This window comes from Agelaius phoeniceus, chromosome Z (genome assembly GCF_051311805.1).
Source record: "Agelaius phoeniceus isolate bAgePho1 chromosome Z, bAgePho1.hap1, whole genome shotgun sequence".
NCBI classification, from domain to species: domain Eukaryota; kingdom Metazoa; phylum Chordata; class Aves; order Passeriformes; family Icteridae; genus Agelaius; species Agelaius phoeniceus.
In genome coordinates, this window is record NC_135303.1 from 92,821,298 (window position 1) to 92,844,621 (window position 23,324).

At 42.4% G+C, this 23,324-nt stretch overlaps 1 protein-coding gene across 11 annotated transcripts in view; it reads right to left on the bottom strand.

Annotated features, from left to right (window-relative positions):
- Positions 1-23,324, bottom strand: part of DYM (dymeclin) — a 209,547-nt gene that overhangs the window by 18,517 nt on the left and 167,706 nt on the right. For all 11 annotated transcript variants that reach the window (XM_054652442.2, XM_054652441.2, XM_077171383.1 and 8 more), the window contains one exon: positions 15,580-15,693. In XM_054652442.2, coding sequence (XP_054508417.2) covers positions 15,580-15,693 — 114 coding nt within the window. The remainder of the gene's footprint in view (positions 1-15,579; positions 15,694-23,324) is intronic.

The following is a 23,324-nucleotide window of genomic DNA, read 5'->3' on the forward strand; positions in this document are numbered from 1 at the left end:
TAGATGCACAGACAGCCAATGGAGTGTCTGAAGAGCTCTGAAGAGCTGAATAAGTTCTGAATCAGAACTTATTGCTAACCTCATTGGTTATTTCACATTGCAATTAAAGGCCAGAGTTCAGCTGTGGATAAAGAAATATTTCACTGATCTCTTTTGGCAATCCCCACTCCCTTTAGCAGACTGGAGTTTGTGTGTCATCTCCTGACCCTTCCCCTCCACAAAGCTTGCAGAGCACCTAACATCAGCCATTTACTGCCTTGTGCAAGGATGCTCTTCCATATGGACAGCAACAGGATGGTATACATTCCTCATCATGGATGACAGAAAATGTCACCAGTTACATTATTCTCCTCCAAAACTTCACTCCTAACAGCAAAGTTTTCTGCTCATCAAAGCCCAATAGTGTGCTCATGGCTGAGAACCAGCTGGAGCACCTTTCACTGGGTATGAGATGAAGATGCTGAAAGGGTCCCTCTCACTCTGACTGTCACCAATGGAACACAACCAGGTTCTTCAGATCCAAGGAAGGAGAAGATCTTTGCAGTAGACTTCCCTCGTGTCCCTTACAGAAATATTTTTCTGCTCTCTACAGGTAGCATAATGAATTACATAATTATTTCAATAGAGTCATAGAATCCCAGAATGGTGTGGGAGGGACCTTCAAAGCTTATCCAGTGCCATCCCCTGCCATGGGTAGGGACACAGGTTCCAGGTTGCTCGAAGCCCCATCCAACTGGCCTTGGACCCTTTCAGGGATGGAGCATCCTTCACCTCTCCAGGCAATGTGTATTTTACCTCCCTCATTATAAAAAGTTTCTTCCTTATACGTTATTCTGAATTTACCTTCTTTTAGTTTAAAACTTTTACCCTTATCCTGAGCAAAAAAAAGAAACAAAACCTCCTTTAACACCTCTTGTTACATGACACTACTTCATCTTCTAATGCTTTTGCATGTAACTGCATGAATTTTCATCTGTTGCCTTAATGGGAGCTAGTTAATTACAACCCACAGAGTGCCACAGCCAAGGCTGAGGCATTATTCAGCTCAGCTGGGTACAGGGCTGTGACTGCAGTTACAGCTCTGCAGAGCAGCAAAGGGAATTCCAGTCATGGCAAGGTGAAGAAGACCATGGGAGAGAAACAGCAAACTCCTGCACTGCTGATCAACCTTGCTGCTAGAATTGGTTTATTTTCCCTTTCCCATTTTTATTGAAGAATTAAGTCTCAGAATCACAGTAAATATTACTGTATTAATTTTATTACATTTGAATTTATACAATTAAATTGTTACTGTTACCTCATCCAGGGTAGTCCTGGCTGGGCAGGTATGACCTTGTTGTCTGCACATTTTTGTTTAACCTTTTTTTTTTTTGTAAACTGGTTTGGGATAGCCAAAACACTGCCCAGCCTTCTGCAGGAGACTAACCTGCATACCAGTATTATGGAACAGCTCTTTGGAAGCAGCTACGGCAAATCCAGGATAAGGTGATTTCATTCCAGTGCAATTGTTGAGCTTTGCAAAGAAAGCAATGACTCGGGAATGAAGTGACTGAATCCAGAACACAGCTTCCAGAAGGTAACTGGAATAATCTTCAGGGGTGGAGGGGACAGACAGTAAGCCTCCATGTAAATATTAGTCTCCATGCAGACAGCAGCTTGGGAATAGGAGTGTCCTGTGCTAGCCCACCCTTCATCCTCATCTTGGCCAATGCACCTCATTCCTGAACTGCAGAATCACTGTACTCCAGGTCACTCACCCAAGCACCACCCTCCCAAACTACCTTGGATTCTTGTGCAATACCCATCTCTGATGCATTCCTTCATCCTGGAATGAAATGTGCTTCCCTGGATTTCAGTAGGATAAACAAGCCTTCTGTACGAACAGGACGCATCTTTCCTAGAGAACTGTAATCTAACTACAAGCAAGATGTAAAGGAGAGAATAAAAACAGACAACATACTTGATTTTAAAACTGCAGCTGTCGACATAACCCTGATGCCAGTGAAACCCTCACCCGTGCTTCTGAGAACCCTGCACGTAAGGCTTTCATTATATTTGCATTTATATGATTTAGTTTTACTATCTATTACTTCAAAATAGCCTATTTTCAGCCAGTCCTTTATCTTGTATGTATTCAAGAAAATTAAGATTTTAAGCAAGCATTGAAGAAAGGTGAGGCTCTGGCTTAGATCTAGCAGAGCAGCTGTGACTGCCCCTAGATCCCTGGAAGTGTCCAAGGCCAGGTTGGACAGGGCTTGGAGAAACCTGGAATAGTGGAAAGTGCCCCTGCCCATGGCAGGGGATGACACTGGATGAGCTTTGAGTCTTTTCAATCCAAACCATTGGCTTGGTTCTAAACCCAAAACATGGTTCTAAATTATTTGGAGCTTCCCCAGATGAGAGTAAAGGTGTTTTTGGGATTGTGACGAAGTCACTCATTTTTCAACACATAATGCAAGGAGATTTGAGTGTTACTGGCAACTCTGATGGCCTTAAACATCATCAGCCTCTCACTGACAGAATGAAGGATCTCCAATCATGCACAGCCCTTAGCCATCATGGCTTTCCCTGTTCACAACGGAAAGGACCAACATTCTGAGATCCTCCAGGAGTATTTATGACACACTACTTTAAAATGGAAAATTATATTTATACTACTAAACCACAAATTTTTAAAAGCAAGGAATGCTAAATTCGTAGTATTTTTATGTTAACTTGAGTTGCAGACACCGCTTGGAAAACATCTGAATTTTATGCCTCAGTTATGTTGGTAATGAGGCCAAATCACCCACTTATCCTCCCCTGCAGTGGCTCAGGCTCGCAGGATGCAGGCAATGAGCAGGGTCCCTCTCTGGCACCAGCCCCAGGCGGCTCCTGCAACAACAACCACGGCTCACAGAGTGGCAGATGAGGCTCACACGGTGCTTTCACAGGTTGTGGAGCTGCTTTCAGCCCCTTTTTGTTTGTGGAACAAAGGATCACAAATTGCCACAAAGCAAAATGAACGAAGAGAGTTCTAAATACTTCACAGTGATTTGCTCATAATAAAAAGGAGACTACCATATTAGACTGGAAAAATTCTGTTTACAGGATTTTTGTATAAGAAGTGATGAAATTAAGTGAGGCTGCATTACTTGCTACTGCTATCAATTAATGCAGCAACCACTTCCAGACATAATAATTACCATATGTGCACTGTGCTTTACCTCTGGGCTTAGTAATTTCATACATGAGAGGGTACAACTATTGATTGCATTAAAACAGACTGATGTGTTATGAGATACATGCTCCCAGTGCAACACATCGTTGGACAAACTAAAATGATTCAAGTGGTACAGGAACAGACACCTGCATCCACCAGCAGACAACCTGCAAATGGTCATTTCTCCATCCCCTCTAAAACACACAGATACAGTGCGTGACAGAAAAAGCATTGCAAAAGGAGTGAGCTCAGCTAATTAGGGACAAAGTTATGGGGTCTTAAGAGACAGATGTTGACCACTGGAGAAATGAAAAATCCCCAGGAGTAGCTCCTATCAATATAAATAAATTAATAAAACCAAAACGGCTGTTTGTTTCTCAATGCAATTTGCACAATTGAGAATTTGCTCATGTTTAGGTTGAGTATTAGGCAAAACTTCTTGACTGAGAAGGTTGACCAGCCTGGCACAGCTTCCCAGGGCAGTGGTGGAGTGCCCATCCCTGGAGGGGATTAAGACCTGTGTGGATCCAGCACTTGGTGCATGGGTTAATGGTGGCCTTGGCAGTGCTGGGGAACAGCTGGACTTGATGGTCTTAGAGGGCTCTTACAACCCAGATGATTCTGTGATTGACAACTAGCTCTGCCCTACAAATTTCAGAGCAGCCTGGAGTCTGGTAAGTCACAAAAAAATGCATTTGCATTTTTAAAAGTGCATTTGTTTTTTAAAGTTTCCTGAAAACTTGATCCATAATGAAAGAATGACCTCCAAATAGCATCTAAAAAGAGTGGTGTTTACCTTGCCATTACACAAGCTGAGTTTGTAACTATATGCAAAACCAGCAACACACTCAGAAAGAATTGCACTTGGTTTTTTTGTTGTCATCCTATATGCATAATTAAAGACATATTTCTATTCAATTCTGGTTAAGCTCCTACAAGTTATGTATAAATTATACATATAACTTAGGCTTTAAAGCATCCCTTAAACAACAAAGCATTGTTTATGTTTTTAATAAATTTTAATTTTCACTCCATTAATTCAGAAGACATTTTTTGAAGCAAGAATACACTTAATTCAGTAGGCAAATCTCCCATTAACATAACTCAATTGCCCTAAAATAATATTTATAAAGACAGTGGTAACTGTGATGCAAAGAGCTAAACGTAATAGGCAAAATTATCCTGCATTAGTAGTATATTCAGAAAGGGTGAGAGTGTGTCAGCAATTTCCAGAAACCTTAAAAGTAGGAAGGAACCTGGCTTTTTTTCAGCAAAAGCACTAAAAACAAGCATCAGCACAAAGAGTTAACACATTCTTCCTACTTCTGAGAGCAGGAACGGGGCCGATTTCGTCAGTGAGGTTTGGCAGCGCGCGAAATCCTGTAACCAATTCCATTTCCTGATAAATGAACGGTCCACAGGGGAAAGTCAGCCAGAGGCTTTGGGAACTGCCGAGCGCTCAGACATGACCGAGAGGCTCCTGGAAGGAGCCAGACTGTCTCTTTGCTTATCGCCGCCCAGCCGAGCGGCACCAGCGCAACGCCGGTGCTGCCAGACTGCGCTGCGAGCCCAGGCCACGGCACAGCCGCTCCAGCCGCATGTGAGACCCCCAGAAAATCAGAAAATACACCAGCCCCAGCACATGCCTGACATCAGGCTCTAGGAACTCTGAGAACACATGGCCGTGTAATACGGGCGTTGAGATGGGACTCGTAACAGTCCGCATTGTTTATGTGTTTCAGAGCCAAGTGCTAGGAGTGACTCGGTATTCTGGAGCTGAGGATCTCGCCCCCACCCTTCCAACAGGAAAAAGCCAAATACAGAATGATAAATCATTCATTATTGGTTAGATTTTGGCATCAGTGAGGCTGTGAAGGAGGGGTTTTCAACTGGAGCTATAGGGTGCGTCTCCTCAAGAGCTGAACGTCACTCTCAAGTATTAAATCGTTCTTCATTCTGAGCTACAAATTCTTTTTAAAGTTATCTTCATAAATGTGACTAATAGTCTTACTGAATGTTAACAGTAAATATCAGCTCTAATAGCAAAATGACAAATGTGCCCCAACCCAAAATCAGACCTGAGTTTCTGATCTATTTAAATACTAACTTTTCAGACAGAGTTAACCTGGATGTTTGTTCTCTTTCATATTATTACAAATCAATTCACAACTCCAACATTTTTACAGGAAATTCAAGTAGCTTGACATACACAGAATTGAACTTTCAAAAGTCTAAAATTTGAGCTTGTAAAAAAGAATAAAAATACTGCCAGTCTGATGACCCCTGAAGGGAAGTTAAAAGGAAAAAAAAAAAAAAAAAGAAAAAGCTCAAATAATAACTTCAGGCCCTTCATTACCAAAATCCTGGGTAAGTTTTCAAGTGGCTTGCAGGCTTATAATAGTAACTATGTCTGCAATTGATTAGCTCCCCCAGCACAACCAGATGTCTCGGTGACAGGGAGAAAGTACTGTGGGTTTGGAGTTTACTGGGATGCACAATATCCCATCACTGAAAAACAAAATAATAAATGGGAAGGTGGGGAAACGAAAGATTTATTATTACATATCTTTATATAAATATTATGCTGCTCTCAATGTGTCCGAATCCAGTTTTACAGCATGTTCTAGTTCTTTGGAAAGCCCAGGATAAATTCTTTCCTGTTCCCAAAGAAAATGCCAGACGTTTGGTTGAATCTGTCCTTTATCACAGCATCACTACTCATTCCTTTGCTGGGATCTTGCTGGGTGCTTTCTGCTCATGGCTGTGACAAATACAAGCTAACAGCATAAAAGAATGATAGTTCTCTACATTCTTTATCTGCACAGGTTTGCAAACAAGGTACGTGGCCTTGGAGGAACACCAGAGCACTGTTTCAGACATAACACCCACACGTAGACCAAACAAACTCCCCGTTCCTGACGCTCCTTCCCTGACTTTACCTAGCATTAATTAATGCATGCTTTAAACCTCAAATGAGAAGAGCGGTGGGAATACCTGAAGGAGATAAAAAAGAGATTTGCTACTCTTTGGAGCATTTTGATAGTCACAACTCTGCCGCCTTTAAAGTATCCTTGATCCTTTTTGGGCTGCTGCTGTGCTTCTACCAAAGACTGTGATGACTCTGTGCACAGCATTGCATAACGAGCAAGGAACACTGCAGCAAAACGTACTCCAGCTCTCTTCAGGATGTGGCACTAAAGTGGAGGATAACACTGCAGGTATGGAGTGCCACAGGCTGGCTGACAGAAGCAAATCCCAGCACAGAAGGATTAGTATTTTTATAATAGAATTGCAGAACTGTTTGAGTTGCAAGAGATCTTAAAGGTCATTCTGTTCCAACCCTCTGCCATGGGTAGGGACACCTTTCACTGTCCCAGGTTGCTCCAAGCTCCATCCAGCCTGGGCTTGGACACTGCCAGGGATCCAGGGCCAGCCACAGCTTCTGGCACAGGGCAACCTCTGCCAGGGCCTCAACAGCCTCACAGCCAAGAATTTCTTCCCAATATCTAACTTAAACTTACAACAAACAGTCAAAGTACATTGAAGGGATTCAGACATCAGTGTCTTATTTGAATTGTAACCTGTGTAAGGGAAATTATTCACCAAGAAGGGTGACAAAAGGCAACCTATTCAGGACAAGAGTGAGCAAAAGCTGATGGATTTGATGTGGCTCACTCCCAGCTTCTTTGAGCTGACTGTGCACCTGCTAACAAAGCTCTACCTCCATCCCATTCCTCCTTGAGCTGCTTCTCTCAATCCACTCCAGCTGAGATGGCTGAAGGTCAGGAGCTCACAGACACAGTTTTGCTGCTCAGGTCACATGCAGCTCTCATGGCATGAGATCCTCACCAGGCTGCTGACCATGGCACCACTTCCTGAGCTACCACGCAACCAATGCAAGCCCTGCAGAGCAGCAGCCAGGGAAAGCAGGGAGAGGGCAGGGGAACATGAAACACAGTCCCTCCTTCCTCCTAACTAATACCAGTCACTGTGAACCACACACTCCCTGCCATGGGATACACAGAGCCTTGGGGCCTGCCTGGTGTCCTGCTTGCATCATGCCTGGTACCATCTCCTAAGCATGAAGATACAGCCTGAACAACCTTGAGAATGTTGGAGTCATCAGCAAAACTTTCCAGTAGAAGCAGGATTTTCCCCATGAAAATGAATGCTTCAGTGACTAGGAAGAAAACAAGACTGAAGTTCTCAGTTTATTCTTCATCTCTGAAGAAAAGCTGTTATACAAATGGTCTAAGTTGAAAGCATGATTACTGTTTTCTGTTCAAAGGGATTTTTGGGTGCTTTACAATAAGAAACTGATATTACATGAGAAACAGTTTAAAGATCAGAGATTCAAAAGTTTGCTAATGCTTTTTTTCCTATGTTGATGCTGCAGTGATGTTTATATTACTCTTCAATAGGGAGGTGTCAGAAAAGCATTAATATGTTTTTAACTGTATGCCAGGCAGACAAGCAAAATAAAATAGCTGGGTTTTTTTCTTGTTCTAGTCAACAATGCCAAAAATTACTGTTTATTTTTCTCCGCCCCCATGAAAGAATTTATAACCACTGAAGTAAACTCAAGTTAAAAAGCTGGTTTTAATCCCAAAATTGACTGACAGCTGCTGTGTAAAAGCAAACCCATCTTGTTTGGGTTCTCAGGAGCATTCACATTTGAAAAATTTAGTTTCCTGGAATCATTTGAAGGGTGGTTTTTGGTGTTTTGGTTTATTTTTTTTGTCCCTTTCCCCCTAATGCTACAAAAATAATTTAAAGAATGTGATATTGTATAATTTTCACACTCGTAGGACAACTGGGGAAAGGTGGAAAGCACATCTCCTTTTCAAACAGCCTTAAGAGTAACATGTAAATGTGGTGTCAGTTGCAGCGCGAGTGAACTCTCTTTGGGAGTGCCAGGGAGAGGCTGTGAGTGCCACGGTGCTCGGCCTGGCAACACTCAAGCAGATAAAATACTCAGCTGTAACTCAGACCTTGTATGCAAAGGGACTCGTCTCACACCACACCAAAGAAATCCAAATCTTGACATGTATGACAGTTAAAATCCATGCAAACACTTGCAGGAATGGGTAACTGTATGAAGAGTTCATGTTAGGGTTTTTTTTTCATATAAAAATATTAAACCAAACTTTGAAAAATAAATAAATATGCCTGATAAATGCTTGATAGCTGCCAGCCTATGCCAACATTTGAAACACCTTGAATTCAGCAATATGAAAATAAGCTCTGTGGATAGCAAGTTTCAAGCCAAACTACATTGCTAAGGACTGCAGTATTTATTTCTCTTTCATTAAAGTCTCTAAGTTAACTGATTCCTTCCATTATACCTGAAGGATGCTTCTGAAAATGAAGTGTTGTTGGTATTCAATCCAACTCATCAGCTGTATTTGCATTACACGTGGCTACAAACAAGGCTCTCTAAAGACTGCTAAAATCCACTTTTAACCATGGAACAACACGAGTTATCATGTTTCAAAGACTTTTGATCACTTACATGCTCAAAAGCCATGTAGATGTGAACTAGTGGTGGCCTTGGCCACCCTGGGGGAATTTATTTTAGAAGGCTTTTTGGACCTAAATGATTCTGTGATTCCATGACTTTGAACCCACAGATGGCAAAGTGAATTTACTTTGGCCACTGGCTTTTTCAGTGTTAAAGCAACCAGGCACATGAGTATATTTTTTGTTAACATGCTATGTATTCTAATTAGCTACTGAACCCTACTTCCTACTAAAGTCACATTTCTGTGGATTATCATATTAATGCTTCAAAGTGAGGGTGGTATTTATTTCTGAACTAAACCCCCAAAGCTTTCATTCCCTTCTGGGATGATGCCGTTATTTTTCTTCCTGTAAGGTTTCAAACTACAAAGCCAAGAGTTCCCATACAATGCATTATGTCAGCAAGTATCAAACTTCAAGCACTATAATAATCACAGTTTTTCCATAGTATTTTTCACATACTTTAGATCTTGCCTACACACAAGTTTGCGCCATTTAATTAAACAGATTTAAATGATAGAAACTCCTGCGTGGACATACTTATTATAAAGTGGTGTCATCCAGTTTAGTTTCAACTCATTCTCGCCAATTTAAGTAGCAAGGCTTACATTAATAGAAAAGCACCTGCAATAAGGGTTTGCCCTGGCTCAGACAGACAGACAGGTTTATAGTCCCACTATAAGATTAGCCAGAGTCAGCTGAGTGCAGACATGTCTTTGACTGCTCACAGTTTCACAATGATAAGTTATTTTCTGACCACAAAGCCCATCAAAACTTTCAAGATCATTTTTTCCCCCTGGAATTTTGATTACCCAAAATAATATTTCTCAAGGGATGCAGAGTATATTCTTCTCTACTCAAGGTCTCTGAGAAGCTGACCTCTAAAACAAATGCCTTCAAAAGAAATGTGAGTTATTGTCCATCACTTACAGGTCAGCTCACGGAAGCAGGCAAGTCTGACATCTTAATTGAGGGTATAAATTGTCAAAAGGAAATATACAATCCATAAATACTCTTATTCTTAGCATATGGTTAGTGTTCTGGAAAGGCCCAAAAGGCACTTTGTTTAAAACTTTCTTACACTTCTGTCACTAATCTGATCTTCTTCAGGGTAAGGGTTAACAGCAGCTGGGGGTCAGCAAAAGGAAGTCTGTGTTGTAGACGCCTGCCTAGCGTCAGACCTAAGGATGTATTAGACACAATCAGCTTCCACTGTAATAAGAACTTTGACCTTTGAGCCAGAAAAAAAAAAAAAAAGAAAAAGATAAATATCAGGAAGAACGGGATGAATTTATTTTTTAAGGAAGTTTTCTGTCTCTTTTGCTTAGTGCTGTGCTGTAGAACCCTGTAATGGAGCTGTTGGTCTCTGTAACTCCTCTGTCCCTACACTTTTATGGTGTCACACAGAGTTAATTTGTGAACTATTCCACCAAAAACTCCACAGCAGCAAAAGTGTTACGGCAGTAAAACAAACACAAGAAAGTGGTACATAGCTTTTAAAGCAATTACAGATCTGCCCCAAAGTTTAATTTGGATTATTAAAGACCGCTGATCTGGATCCTGAATCCAGCATCTTGATGTGGCCAAATACCAAACGCTCAGGACTAAGGACAACAGGACTGTGGAGGAAAAAAAACCTGTAATCAGGAGCAAGTCTAATAGAAGATGGGGCAATGGATGGTTTCTTTGGATCAACGAAGTACATATATATGGAACACTTCCAATATCCTTTGCCACCTGGGGTGCTATGCCCATGTCCTGTCCCTTTGCAGGTGTGATGGCACCATGACTGATCAACAGATGATGTCTCCTCCCTGGGAGGAGCATCTGCAGAAGCAAGAAAATTCTCCCAAAGAGAGCTCAGTACCGAAGCCAAGAAATTGTTTAGGTTCCTTTGGTTTTGGGCACTTCACACGCACTTTCTTTTATGGCCATTCCTGATTCATGATTTGCCGTGAGCACGAGTCTGATGGGAGCAGGGGAGGGAGCTGGGAAGGGGCTGAGCCTGGAGCAAAGGAGGCTGAGGGGGGCCCTTGTGGCTCTGCACAGCTCCTGACAGGAGGGGACAGCCGGGGGGTCGGGCTGTGCTCCAGGGAACAGGGACAGGAGCAGAGGGAGCGGCCTCAGGCTGGGCCAGGGCAGGCTCAGGTTGGACACCAGGGATTATTTCTTTACATTAAGCTCCGTCAATCCCTTGTTGCCAAGGGCAGTGTTGCAGTCCCCATCCCTGCAGGGATTTAAAAGCCATGTGGAGTGGCTCTAGGGGACACAGGTTAGTGGTGATCTGGGCAGTGCTGGGGAAATGGTGAGACTTGGTGGTCTTGGAAGGCTTTTCCAACCTAAATGAATCTGCAATTCTACCAAAGCACCTGTGCTTGACATCCCTTGTTGAATTCACTGCCACCTCATTCAACAACCATCTCTTTTTTATGATATTTTCTTGTAGCTAAGCTTCTGGTGCTGCTTCCCCAGGGGTGATGTGCCAGAGATATAAAGATGCTCTGGTCCACCTCCCAAGCAGTATCTGCCATCACCATGATGACAATTTACTCTTCCCCTGTGCTCTGGTGCCTCAGTGATTAGCAGCTTTTTTCAGTGAAACAAATGGAAGCTGATGGAGTTGGAAGTACATTGTTAATAGAAGGGGAAACCTATGAGAAGTGCTTTTAACACCTAAAGTGAAACTTGTTCTGTCAAGAGACTGAAGGCTTTTACCTCTGCTCTTTTTACATATTCTGTGAAATTTTAATGCCCATCGAACTCAAATGCACTTCAATAAATATTAAATTTTGTACCATATCAAAATTGTGAGAGTTGATGGCATAATGGCATGTCTGCATAGCACACAAAGAACATCTGACAAAGTGCACACTGATGACAAAATACTCATTGACATGGGGAGAAAAGGAGTGGGGGAAAAACACAAGCAGATCAGAAAATGCTCATGAAAAACAAATCTCCATCTTAAGTGGCTTAGGTAATGGGAACTTTTCTTTCATAAAGCATTAAACATGGCCTCCCAAGTGTGATCATTCCATAAAACCAAATGTCAGTTTCCAGTCACTAGCTGGCATTTGAAACAAGTTTTCCCACTTATTGCAGAAGAGCTGTTGTTGTTATCTGCTGGCTAACTCCCCTTGAAATCCTGAGATAAGTCACAGGCTCCAGACACGGTCCCGCTTCTCTCACTCTCCTAATCCTGAAAGTACAGATAGGTCACCAAAGGGAAGGAAGGCAGCCTGAGAACTTTCAAAAAAATAAAGAGAAAGAAAGAATGAGGCTAATTTTCACCTATCACTATGATCTCTAAATTGCCTTTAATAAGCTTCTGCAATATAGCAGGGAGCCTGGATTGTGGGCTGCTCGTCTGCGAAGGAGACAGCTCTATCTCCACACCATGGCTTCTGCCTCCATCCCGGGCATATTAACTCCATTTATCTCCTCCCACAGACTGAGGGAGAAATAACCAGCTCTTGATTTCAGCACCTGCCCTTTATCTCTCTGTTTGTGCAGAAGTCTTCTAAAAGGCTAATTGCTCAGCTTGGACTTTCTTGGCCTTCCACAGCACACAGCTAAAAGCATATGCTTAAAATAATGTTAATTATATTGTTTGTCTCCAGTCAGACTGCTCCAGGATTGGAAGGAAAATCTGAGTTAGATCTCCTATTTCCCAATAATTATTTGCTAAGAAAATTCAGGATATCTTTCCTAACACAGACACACACACACACACATATATATATTTATCCATGACCTACTGCTACCACCCATGCTCACTTTGCATCCCGTGTTGCTTCCCACAGTGGAAGGGAGCAGGAGCACCAGGGTGTGCTCCCAAACTGATAAGCTCCATTATGCAGATGAGGATCATGGCTCTAAGTGCTGTTATTTTTAGTTGATGTTGATTCATGTTTGAACTATGGGCTAAGCAACAGACTCAGAACCTGAATACATGTAGCACCTCTTGAATGCTCACTTCCTCGACAAAGGCCAAGATAAGCAACTTGGAAACATTCACTTGAAAACATCCGTGCATACATTAGGTACACACGAGAAAAAAACATCATTGTCTGAGCTGCAGGGAAGTGACTGAGTAAAAGCTCTGCCTCAGCCCTCATTTTCCAAATCATATCCATGTTTCAATTGCCTCCCCCAGAGTGCTTCAGCTGAAGATGGTTATTTCTAGGAGGCAGGAATAATATCTCTGCAGGGTCTCTTGTACTTTACAGCACTTCAGTATGCTGTGGCAAAAGGCAAGGATGGCTTAAAAATTAGTTAGCAATTAACTGCAAAGCTGACACACACATATAGATATTTTCTTGGGATTGAACTCCACAGCTTTCCACATTGGAATTACATGTAGGTTGTGTCGACATAGAAACAACAGATTCCTAATTTCTCCAGATGTTGTCCAAACTGGCTGAGCACAAGCTGCCCCAAGTGCTGGGGACAGCTCTGGGCCCTCAGGACAAGAGAGACCCTGAGGGGCTGGAGCGTGTGCAGGGCAGGGAACGGAGCTGGGAAGGGGCTGGAGAGGCTGAGGGAGCTGGGAAGGGGCTGAGCCTGGAGAAAAGGAGGCTCAGGGGGAACCCTGTGGCTCTGCACAACTCCCTGAAAGGTGCCATCAAAGCCAGAGCAGGTAGGGCTGCTCCCACCCATCCAGACTTGCCCAGAGAGTGTCATTAAAGACCTAAGGATTAAAGCTTTCTCCTTTACTTAGCTGCTGAAGTGCCTCAGAGTTGCCAGAGCTATTGTGTAACTATATCTTCAGTCTGATCTTAATATGAGTTTGTTGAGCTTTAGAATAGCTTCCCCTGAAAACCTCAGACTTAAATGGGGAGACCTGAAGAAAAGGGAGGCTCCCAGGAGAGAGGCACATGAACAGAGGGCACAAAGACTCACAAGGCCATTTCTATAGGAGGGAAACATGTGCTGCTCCTCATCACTACCTCTGCAAAGAAAGGATGTTATTTGCATGTACAAATTGATGCATGACAATACACACATACATACTCATATAAATACAAACACCCCATCCCAAGATCAATGTCACCTTTTCTACATGGAAAAGTAACCTGCTCTGGCAAAACTGCTGCTCAGCAAAAGTATTAAAAAAGAAAGAAAAGAAAAAGAAAAAACAAAAAAGGGAAAAAAGAAATTGGGGAAAAAAAAAAGAATAATAAAGGAAATCAAAAGAAAACAAAAAGACAAAACCCAGTAGGTGTAAGTGGTCAGTATAGAAGACTGATGTGCCAGGCTGGCTTCCCTTTGTAAGTCTGTCCCAAAACTCAAGTGCTCCAGAGGAAAGGGAAATCCTCCAAGCAACACTAAGCATCCTTAAAAATGGAAGTACTTGACTGCTTGGTGAGGACTTACAGAGCTTGGCACACACCAAAAACTGCTGGTTTGAGCTTTAAGTGGCAATATAAACATAGAATTTTGAATACTGTATATCGTTAGTGCAGAAAATTGAAACTTGATGGGATTTCACTCCAGAAACAGCATTTCTGTAAATTGTGGCCTGACATATCAGTCAATGTGGCACACTCAGTAACTGAGAAAACCTTCATTTTTTCCTAAGCAGCAAGTCGATTTGGTGATGGCTCTGTGTCAAGAAGGGTGTAGCCTCAACATAAGAGCTTTTAATTATCTGCACATCAGAACAAGTTGTCATAGAAACCGCCGAAATTCCAGTGTTCCTCTGCATTCACAGCATCACCACACAGAAAGGACAACCTGAAGGGCTGGATTTGGACCCAACACCTGCTCTGGTGTCACTCAGGCTATTCCTGTACTGTGGCTCAGGACCTGGACTCTAGACCACCCTCTCTTGAAGGAATCAGCCTGAGTGACTGAAGATGTGCCATCTCAGGGACACAGGGAACTGCAGGAAAGACATTAGTATATGCAGCCAGCCAGAAAATTCCCACTGGGTGTTTTAAAATTACCAGCATATAAATAAATTACCAGCCATGGCCACTGGCTGTACAGACTCAGTGTGCCTTATCAGAGGATATTTTACTAAAGTTACCACAAAAGAAATAGTGCTCTCACTCTCTTATCAGAGAGAGTAGCAACAAAAACAGTTCTGCAGAAAACAGACAGTATTTAAAGTACACTTGGCATAACAGACAAACAAGATTCATCGTGTTTAAAAACACACACACAGCTCCCATTTGCTTACTTACCCACTTACACAGATTTCTTTATTGCAGTATTTAAACATCACACAGCCATTAATGGATTTTAGCCTCACAAAACCTGTCAAGTTGGTAAATCCCTCAAGAGATTTGAGAGGTTCTCAGAAAGGAATGGAGGGGACTGCTCAGGATTATACAGAAAGCTCATCATCATGTTGATCAGACTTACAGGTCCTGAACTGATTTTCCCTAGGTTGGGTAATTGTTAAGTAAAGCCCTCCAAATTTATCTTTATAGCATTTAACATAGTACAAGACAGAGGTGCACGAGAACACTAGAAACAGAAAAAGAACACTAGAGACAGAACAGGAAATTAATCAAAAGAGAGAATTACCAGTGTTTGGTTACAGTGTAACTAAACAACAGATGGAGAGAGGAGCCTGCATCTTCAGGATACGTTGAAGAAAACCTTAGCTTCAGCAAATTTTAATTCCTCCACACACTTCAATTTAATAACTAATCACAAAAACTCACCCAAACACTTAGCAGAAATTGGGAATTTAAATGAAAACATACACATATGGCAATTGACAGTGTAATCACTTATCAGTCACTACTGAGAGGAGAGATGATTTTTTGAAGTTACAGATATAAAGGGCATATATGTGTAATTGATAGGAACAGTATACTTTAAGTGATGAGGTCTTGAGCACTTACTCTTAGCCTGTCTTTGGGCAAAGCAACAGCTCCTTGCTTGATGATTTCCAGAACTCGCTCCACTGACAGCTCAGCTCCAGCTTGCTCTAATCGGGAGCTGAAAAAGCTGATCACCTGGAATGAAACATCACAGCACATAAATAAATAGAAGAGATCTTTGGATCAATTTATACACAAAGCTGTCATCTTCTCTTTTGGCAGCCCTGCACTTCTTAAAGAATAATCACATTATTGCCTGTGTCACAGCCAGGGAGACTTTGTTAATGTCAAATTAGCACAACTCTCAGCATCCTCTTGCAGTCATTTTTAACAGACAGATGATTTTACAATATAACACACACAGCTGAATTAATAAATTTACATTTTCAAGTACTGTGCACTGACACATGCCTATATTTCTTTCTGTCCATTCTGCCCATCAGGCTTTTGAGTTCTTCCAGTCTTTCTATGATTTGAGCTGCATTGTAAGGTATTAAAGTAAAACCATTATTGTTTCACTGACTTCTGGACAAAAGGCTTTAACACAACTGTTAAGTATCTCAATATGAGAGACTGCATTTCCTGGGAGCTGTGTGGCACTCAAAGCCACAGCAAGTGGATAATGAGAAGGAAATCCACCAAGCTCCTCTTCCACCCAGTATCCACCCCAAGTGCCACACATCCTGGATTCTAGGCCTAAGGAATCCTGCAAATTCCCTGTCATCTTCCAAACATCCCCCTGGTAAAGCCAAGCTCATTTCCCCCATATTTCCCTTCCCACCTCCTTTTCTGTGACCCAGCTGGTCCTTGTTAGCTAGAACTTAGTTAGGTCAGGCTTTAACTTTTATCCCTCTCCAAGCTCAGTGGGTCACAGCAGAAGCAGACATCCCACTGGCAGTTATCCATGTGGGACATCAGAAAACTTCCATTTCTATAGCTCCTTTCATCCAAAAAGAATATACTTTGCAAACCCCATACCTTATCCCAGGGAAACTCCTTAGTCACACAAGGGATCCAGGACTCGAAATACAAAAAGGGTCTGGGGAAAAATTTCAACACCTACTTACAATCCTCTGGAAGAATTATAAAAATACCAAGAGGCACTTGGTAAAGCCTGTCTACACCAGAGCACCTGGCTACCCCTGGGCTGGAGGCAAGCATAATGCTGATGGCAGGTTCTGCAAAATCCTGTGAGCTTTCAACACCCTCTGTGGAAAAATACTGATGTTCACTTGTATCTGAGTCACAGTCCCAGTCCATCGAGTAATCTTCGATAATTCTCCCAAGCAGAAGTGGGGAAAAGTGTATTATACTACGAAATCTCTGCTGAGCTCTCTTTGTTCTGTAGTGAGACACAGCTGGAGCCAGAAACCATTACCCTAATTATGCCTCCCAGCTCAGCTGCTGTTCATAAAACAAAGACAGCTGATGGCTTGATTACTGTGAGATTCAAATTTGTTGTTCCTGTTTGTGACTTCCCCCACAAAAAGCCCAGCCCTTGTTTTGAGCTGGAAGATTTGCTGGGATCTCCAGAAACTCTTGCACCAAGTGAATGAGACAGAGGCAGACTACAGTTGCTGGAAGTTGCTTTTTGGGGTTGTCATGGGATTGTAGTGTTTGGTTTGGTTTTTCTGTTTTATTTTGTTTCTAACAACAGAAGTATACAAACCAGTCAAGAGAAAATTCAGGTTTAATCTTCTGTGCTGTCCCTACGATTATCTCCATACTTGAGCAGAAAGGGAGAATTTCACTGCCTCTGGCAGATGCTGCAGGTAGGCTTTTACATTCTTAGAGATAAGGACCCGGTGGAGCACTGTGATCTCTGATCCTTAGAAAAAAAGGAGTAGGAAGATGTGCTGAGGTCATAAGGAAAGGAGCTGGAGGGAGGGACCAGAAATAACAGAGTAAAACAGCAAGAAACAGCTTGTGCAAAGAGCGTGAGCACCTCAGAGTGAGGCTGACACAGTTTTGGCACAGAGTTTGGGACAAATTGCTGGTGGAGGATACACAGCTCACAGAGGAACAAGCAAGTTGCCCACAGACTTTGAAAGAAAAAAACATCTTCCTGCATTCAACACTCCTCTGTTGTCAGTAATCACTGGTGAAACCCATCCTCGCCAAGGGCAGGCTCCTGCAGAGAATCCATCCCAGTGGCACTGCCTTTTTAGCTCAAGTTCTGCTAAACCACAACAAAAGCAAAACTTAATATTTAGCTTTTAACCAAAAGGATAAAATACTATCATAATGCACACAAGTAAAAAAACTGAATGAAGCTCACAGATACTCCCTGAATTCTGACGTTTCCCATTTTGGGAAGTCAAACCCTTCAATCTTAACATGTTTTTGAAAGACTTATGTTTTTGTGGTAAAGGTACTAATCTTCTTCGGGTTATATTTCAAAAGAACAAAAGCAAGACAGGCTTCCAGTATTTTCAGGCTATGTCAGCATTTTAGAGAACTCAGAATGGCTATTTTTGATGTGTAGTTGATGACTAAAATTAAAAATATCTACTTTAATAATGGTACTTATCTCTAGGAGTTATTTGCCTTACTACTTCAAACAAAATAGAAATGAAGTACCTCCCTTTTGGACCCTGAGAGCACAATACCCCAATGAGACAGTGAGGTACCCATGAGTATCCCAATGAAATAACAAAACAGAAAAGTAAAAAGAAAAAATTAAAGATTAATTGTACAGAGGAGATTCTAAAGAAGGCATTTTCTTATTAGCTCCAGATCAGGAATAAAACCAAAAAACACACAGTATTATGTCTCTCAAGCCCAAGCTCCCACCTCTATAGCAGACAGTCTAACACTTTTACTACTAATCTAGTCAGATATAAAAATATAAAAGCTCAACATGATATTAAGGAGGAGTAGCCTTTTCCTTTGAAAGAGCTTTAATTATCTTCTACACTTAAGTAACAGAGGTGAATTTAAAATAAAAATTAAAATTAACAGATTTCCACTCTTTGTCCCATTGAAAGTAAAATGAACCAGAAAAAATAAGCTGGGTGAATAGTATTAAATGAGTTTCAGGTTTTAGTACATGTTTTAAAACCAGCTGAGCATATGACTGCATGAATAGAAAAACCCCAAATCTTGGGGCAAATAAGGCTGAGAGATGATGTTTTCCTGGTACCCTGAAAATTAATTTTCTTCCTAATTATTTGGGCAATTGGCCCACAAAAACAACTGCAAAGACTGCTTAAAAAGAAGAGTAAGAAGAAACCCCACAAGTTGCTGTGAATTACTCTCTTCCTAGTCCTGCTGAGCACTGAAAGGCCTCTGCTTGAAGTAACATAACCCATTCTAAGAGCTCTCTCTCCAGTCTGGCTTCCACATTAGCAGAGATTAAAAGGCACATCTAATCCAGGATTAGACAACCCCTCATCAGGAATATCTGATCCCTGTCCAGATAAAAGGCATGGAGAGCCTTGCCCTGTGCAGAGTCTAATCCTGGCTGTACCTTAGTCCATCCTAAGGTACCCAGACCTGTGGTACAATGGGCACAGGGAACCTGGTTTGGCCACTTCCAGCTCAGGCCTTGCCAGGGTTTCTATTAAAAAACCATTAATATTTCTATACAAAACTTATGTTGTTTTCTACAGTGATTTCCAAAACTGGTTTTAATCATAGACTCATGGAATGCCTTGGCTGGGAAGGGACCTTAAAGATCATCCAGTGGATATCCCTGCCATAGGCAGGGACACCTTCCACTATCCCAGGCTGCTCCCAGCCCCATCCAACCTGGTCTGGGACACTTTCAGGGACCCAGGCACAGCCACAGCTGCTCTGGGAAACCTGTGCCAGGGCCTCACCACCCCCGCAGTGAGAACTTCTTCCTAGAGATCTATTTTCCATGAGAAAATCATACTTTCTCCTTTTGTTTTCCTAACCGTAAACTTACAAGGTATTGCCAGAGATTAAAAGTACTACAAGATTAGAACGATTCAGAAACATTTTTCATTTAAAGGCAATATTTTAGGCTTTGGAGATTATTTTTGAGATTGTGAGAGAACAACCACAGTGTCTGTTATTTCACCCAACTATTGTTTTCAATTGGGCTGCAAGGTTGAAGTAACAAAATACTTCCCTTTACAGCATGCCAACAGCAGAGCTATCAAGGGCAAAATGTTTTCTCCACTTGGATTCTATCAGCAGATGCTGAAGTGCTGTGAGGCCTGCAGCAGCCCAGGCAGGGCTGCTGCCTAATCAACATGACAACTCCTCTCCTTCTCCTCTAGCTAAAAATAACAGTACAACACACGTTGCTGCCTCCTCTGCCTGCAACTGCAAAGGTCAGTTCTGAAAGACAGAAGAAAAAAATCACTTGGCAAAAAATGAGTAAGTTTTGAACCTGTTTTTGTCAATTTTGTTTCCCTTTGAAAGTGATTGAAAGAAACACTTTGAGAATTTTATTTCCAGCCACGTTCACCACTGGGAGAGTAATATGGTGTATTAATGACACACCAAATGGAGAAGAAAAGAAGAAAACAAACCTCTCACTGTAAAGTACCACAGGATTAGCACTTCAGCTAAGTAGCTTCCATAGGGAAACATAAATCACAGCTACATTTGGTATCCAGTAGTCATAGCTGGAGCCAATGAGAGGCAAAGCCAACCCTTGCTGATTTAAGAAGGGGTGAAACAGCTTCATGATTCAATAGCAGGAGAAACACAGGAGGTTAATCAGCAAACCTGAAGTACTGTATTTTTCAGAACCACCTTGAAATGAGGAGCATGCTCAAGGACACATGAGCTTTTCCAGGTATTCTGCTCTCCATTCCTAGGGTGTAGGAGTGAGGAAAAAAAAAACAGGCTAAAAGAGCCCCCCCAGAGCAAACAAACAACAACCAACAAAACCCTAACCCAAACCCACCAAAACCTTAGAGTATGTAGCCAGGCTCTGGTAATCAGCAGGATCAAGGTTTTACTAATTTTAAGGAAAGCCATAAAAACTTAGTTTTTAAGTCCTGAAGGTCTTACAACAGAGGCTGCTATGCCAGAGTGAAGGCAACTTGATTGATTTTAAAATCTAGTAGGGAAATGTCTTTGAAGAATTAAATTCCTTGTAGGAAATTGCATCAATTGAATCCTTTGCATCACTAAGCCATTGCTCCCAAGCTCTTGATGTCTATCAGAGTATTTTGCAAACAAAATTCTAGCAGCTTCTAGTTATGCCTGTTCCACCACCTGGTATCAGTTGCTCGCTTGTAGGAAATATGAGAGCAGTGAAAGCCAAGGAGTTCTCGCCGTGGCCTTGAACCAAACACATCTTTAGGAATGATAAGTGAAGAGTCTCCACCAAATTCCTGACATATCTGAAGCGGCTGACCAAATTACAGACCACCTCTGAAGTGGAGGCATATGGACAGCTCCCAGATGAAATATTTCTGCACAAGGCCAGAAGAGGAACCATAGCATTCCTCTTTGTTCACTATTCAGAAGAGGAATATCCCATTTTAGATAAGCAAGATGCACTATCTCCTACTAAAATGACTTTCTAAAATAAAAGGTAAAGTAATAGGAAGCAGAAGGTATTTTGATTTCAGTTTCTTCTGCACAGCATTAATGGTTCCCATATGTTTCCAGTCAACTGGCAATGGTGATTTTTAGATTATTTATAAAAACACAGAAGCAAATAAGTAGTTTTCAATAAGAAGTGGTCCCTATACTTATAACCCTTATACATTCACCTACTTTTGCCTCATTAATGAAGCACACAGACATTATGTGTATCTCCAGAGTAAACGGAATGGTCCAAATCCTGAGAAAAGCCCAGAGCTAATGTGGCCAGGTCTGTACTGAAGGTAACCCGGGCAATTCCTGCTCTGGTCTGAGCTATGGTGGGGCTGCAGAGGCATCCCCACATCTACCTGTGCCTGTACCTGTGCCTTGTGCTGGTCTGTCCTCTGCCCCAGTGCCATGCTGCCAAACCCCAGAGGTCTCCAATGCTGAAGTCCCTGAAAACCCACCACAGTGCTCCATTATTCCTAACCTTGGAAAAGTCTTTCCTTATGACCTGTGAAGCCACAAGTATGTCAAGGAGATTATTCCATTTCCCTTCAAAGCAGCATTTTATTTGAAAAATACCACATCACTTTAGCAAATCAGCACCTTCAGACGTTCTGTTTTCTACAGCTCTTATTTCTACCTGGAATTTCTTTCATGGTGCCAGCTGAGTATGAGCACACGTGTGCCCAGGTGGGCAATGGCCCCTGGGCTGTCCCAGCCAGGCTGTGACACAGCCCCAGGGCAGGGCCTGTCCCTGTGCCGGCCCTGCTGAGGCACCTCCAGTGCTGGGGACAGCTCTGGGCCCTCAGGACAAGAGAGACCCTGAGGGGCTGGAGCGTGTCCAGGGCAGGGAACGGAGCTGGGAAGGGGCTGGAGCCCCAGGAGAGGCTGAGGGAGCTGGGCAGGGGCTGAGCCTGGAGGAAAGGAGGCTCAAGTTGGATATTGAGGAAAATTCCTCCATGGAAAGGCTTGTCCAGCTCTGAAACAGCTGCCTAGGGCAGTGGTGGAATCCCCAGTCTGTGGAAGAGTTTAAAAGCTGTGTGGTTGTGGCACTTGGGGATATGGGACAGTGGCAGCCTGGGCAGTGCTGAGGAATGGTTGGACTCAATGGTCTTGAAAGTTTTTTTCAACCTAAATGGTTCTGAGATTCTAAACCCAGAGTAATCCAGCTAAGAAGTGACCAGCGTGATTAGGCCTAGAGGACATCTCTGTGTTATTCTTTGCTTGTATACACACACAGAATTGCAGTAGATGCCTTTTTCTATTTGCACCATCAACTACTCATTATTACATCCCCAGTACACTCTCCAATTAATTCTTCTTCAAATTTTTAGCCTTTTCACCTCTTCCATGCTTCCTTTTGGTTGATGAGTACATTATGTCCAACTGAGTAAAAATAATAAGCATTTAAGTCTTTACATGTCATATCTATTTTATACATTCTTGACAAGGCAAACTGGCAACTGTTCTGGTGTCTAAAACTCATTACAGACTTTCCATGCTCTGTATTTTGGTCTGATTCCTGACGCATTAAACATTATCACACTGTCTGTTAGTATTTCTCTATGAAATGCAAATCTGGACTACAGTTTACAGTCAGAGAATCTTTCATCAGCTGGTGGGCAGAATTTGCTGGAGCAGAGGGTGTCACAGTGACACAGTGCATAACAGGCACCTACTGCTCACGTGAGCTATCTGGAGCTATCTGACGATTGGAAGCATAGAATTCCAGAATGGCATGGGCTGGAAGGAACCTTTAAAGGCCATCTAGTCCAATCCCAATGCACCTTCTCCTAGACCAGTTTACTGCAAGCCCCATCCAACCTGGCCTGGAACACTTCCAGGGATGGGCCAGCCACAAGTTCTGTGGGCACCTTGCGCAAGGACCTCACTACCCTCCCAGCCAAGAATTCCTTCCCGATATCCCATCTATCCCTGCCCTTTGGCAGTGGGAAGCCATTGCCCCTTGTCCTGTCATTACATGCCATTGTCAAAAATTACACTCCTGGTTCCACTGCAGCAGGGGTACAGATAATCCAAACATACTTTGCTGTTTATGACCAGAGAAAGTACCAAGAGAGGGAGTCAGGATGGAGCAGAGCCCCTGCAGACATACTTGGGGAGCTTCAGAAAGGTAATTTTTCTTGACCACTCTTGCATTACCAAGAGTGGCAACATTTACCATTTCTATTGACAATTTACACAATTTAGGCCACAAAATTTCATTGATCACAACAGCCTGAAAGCCA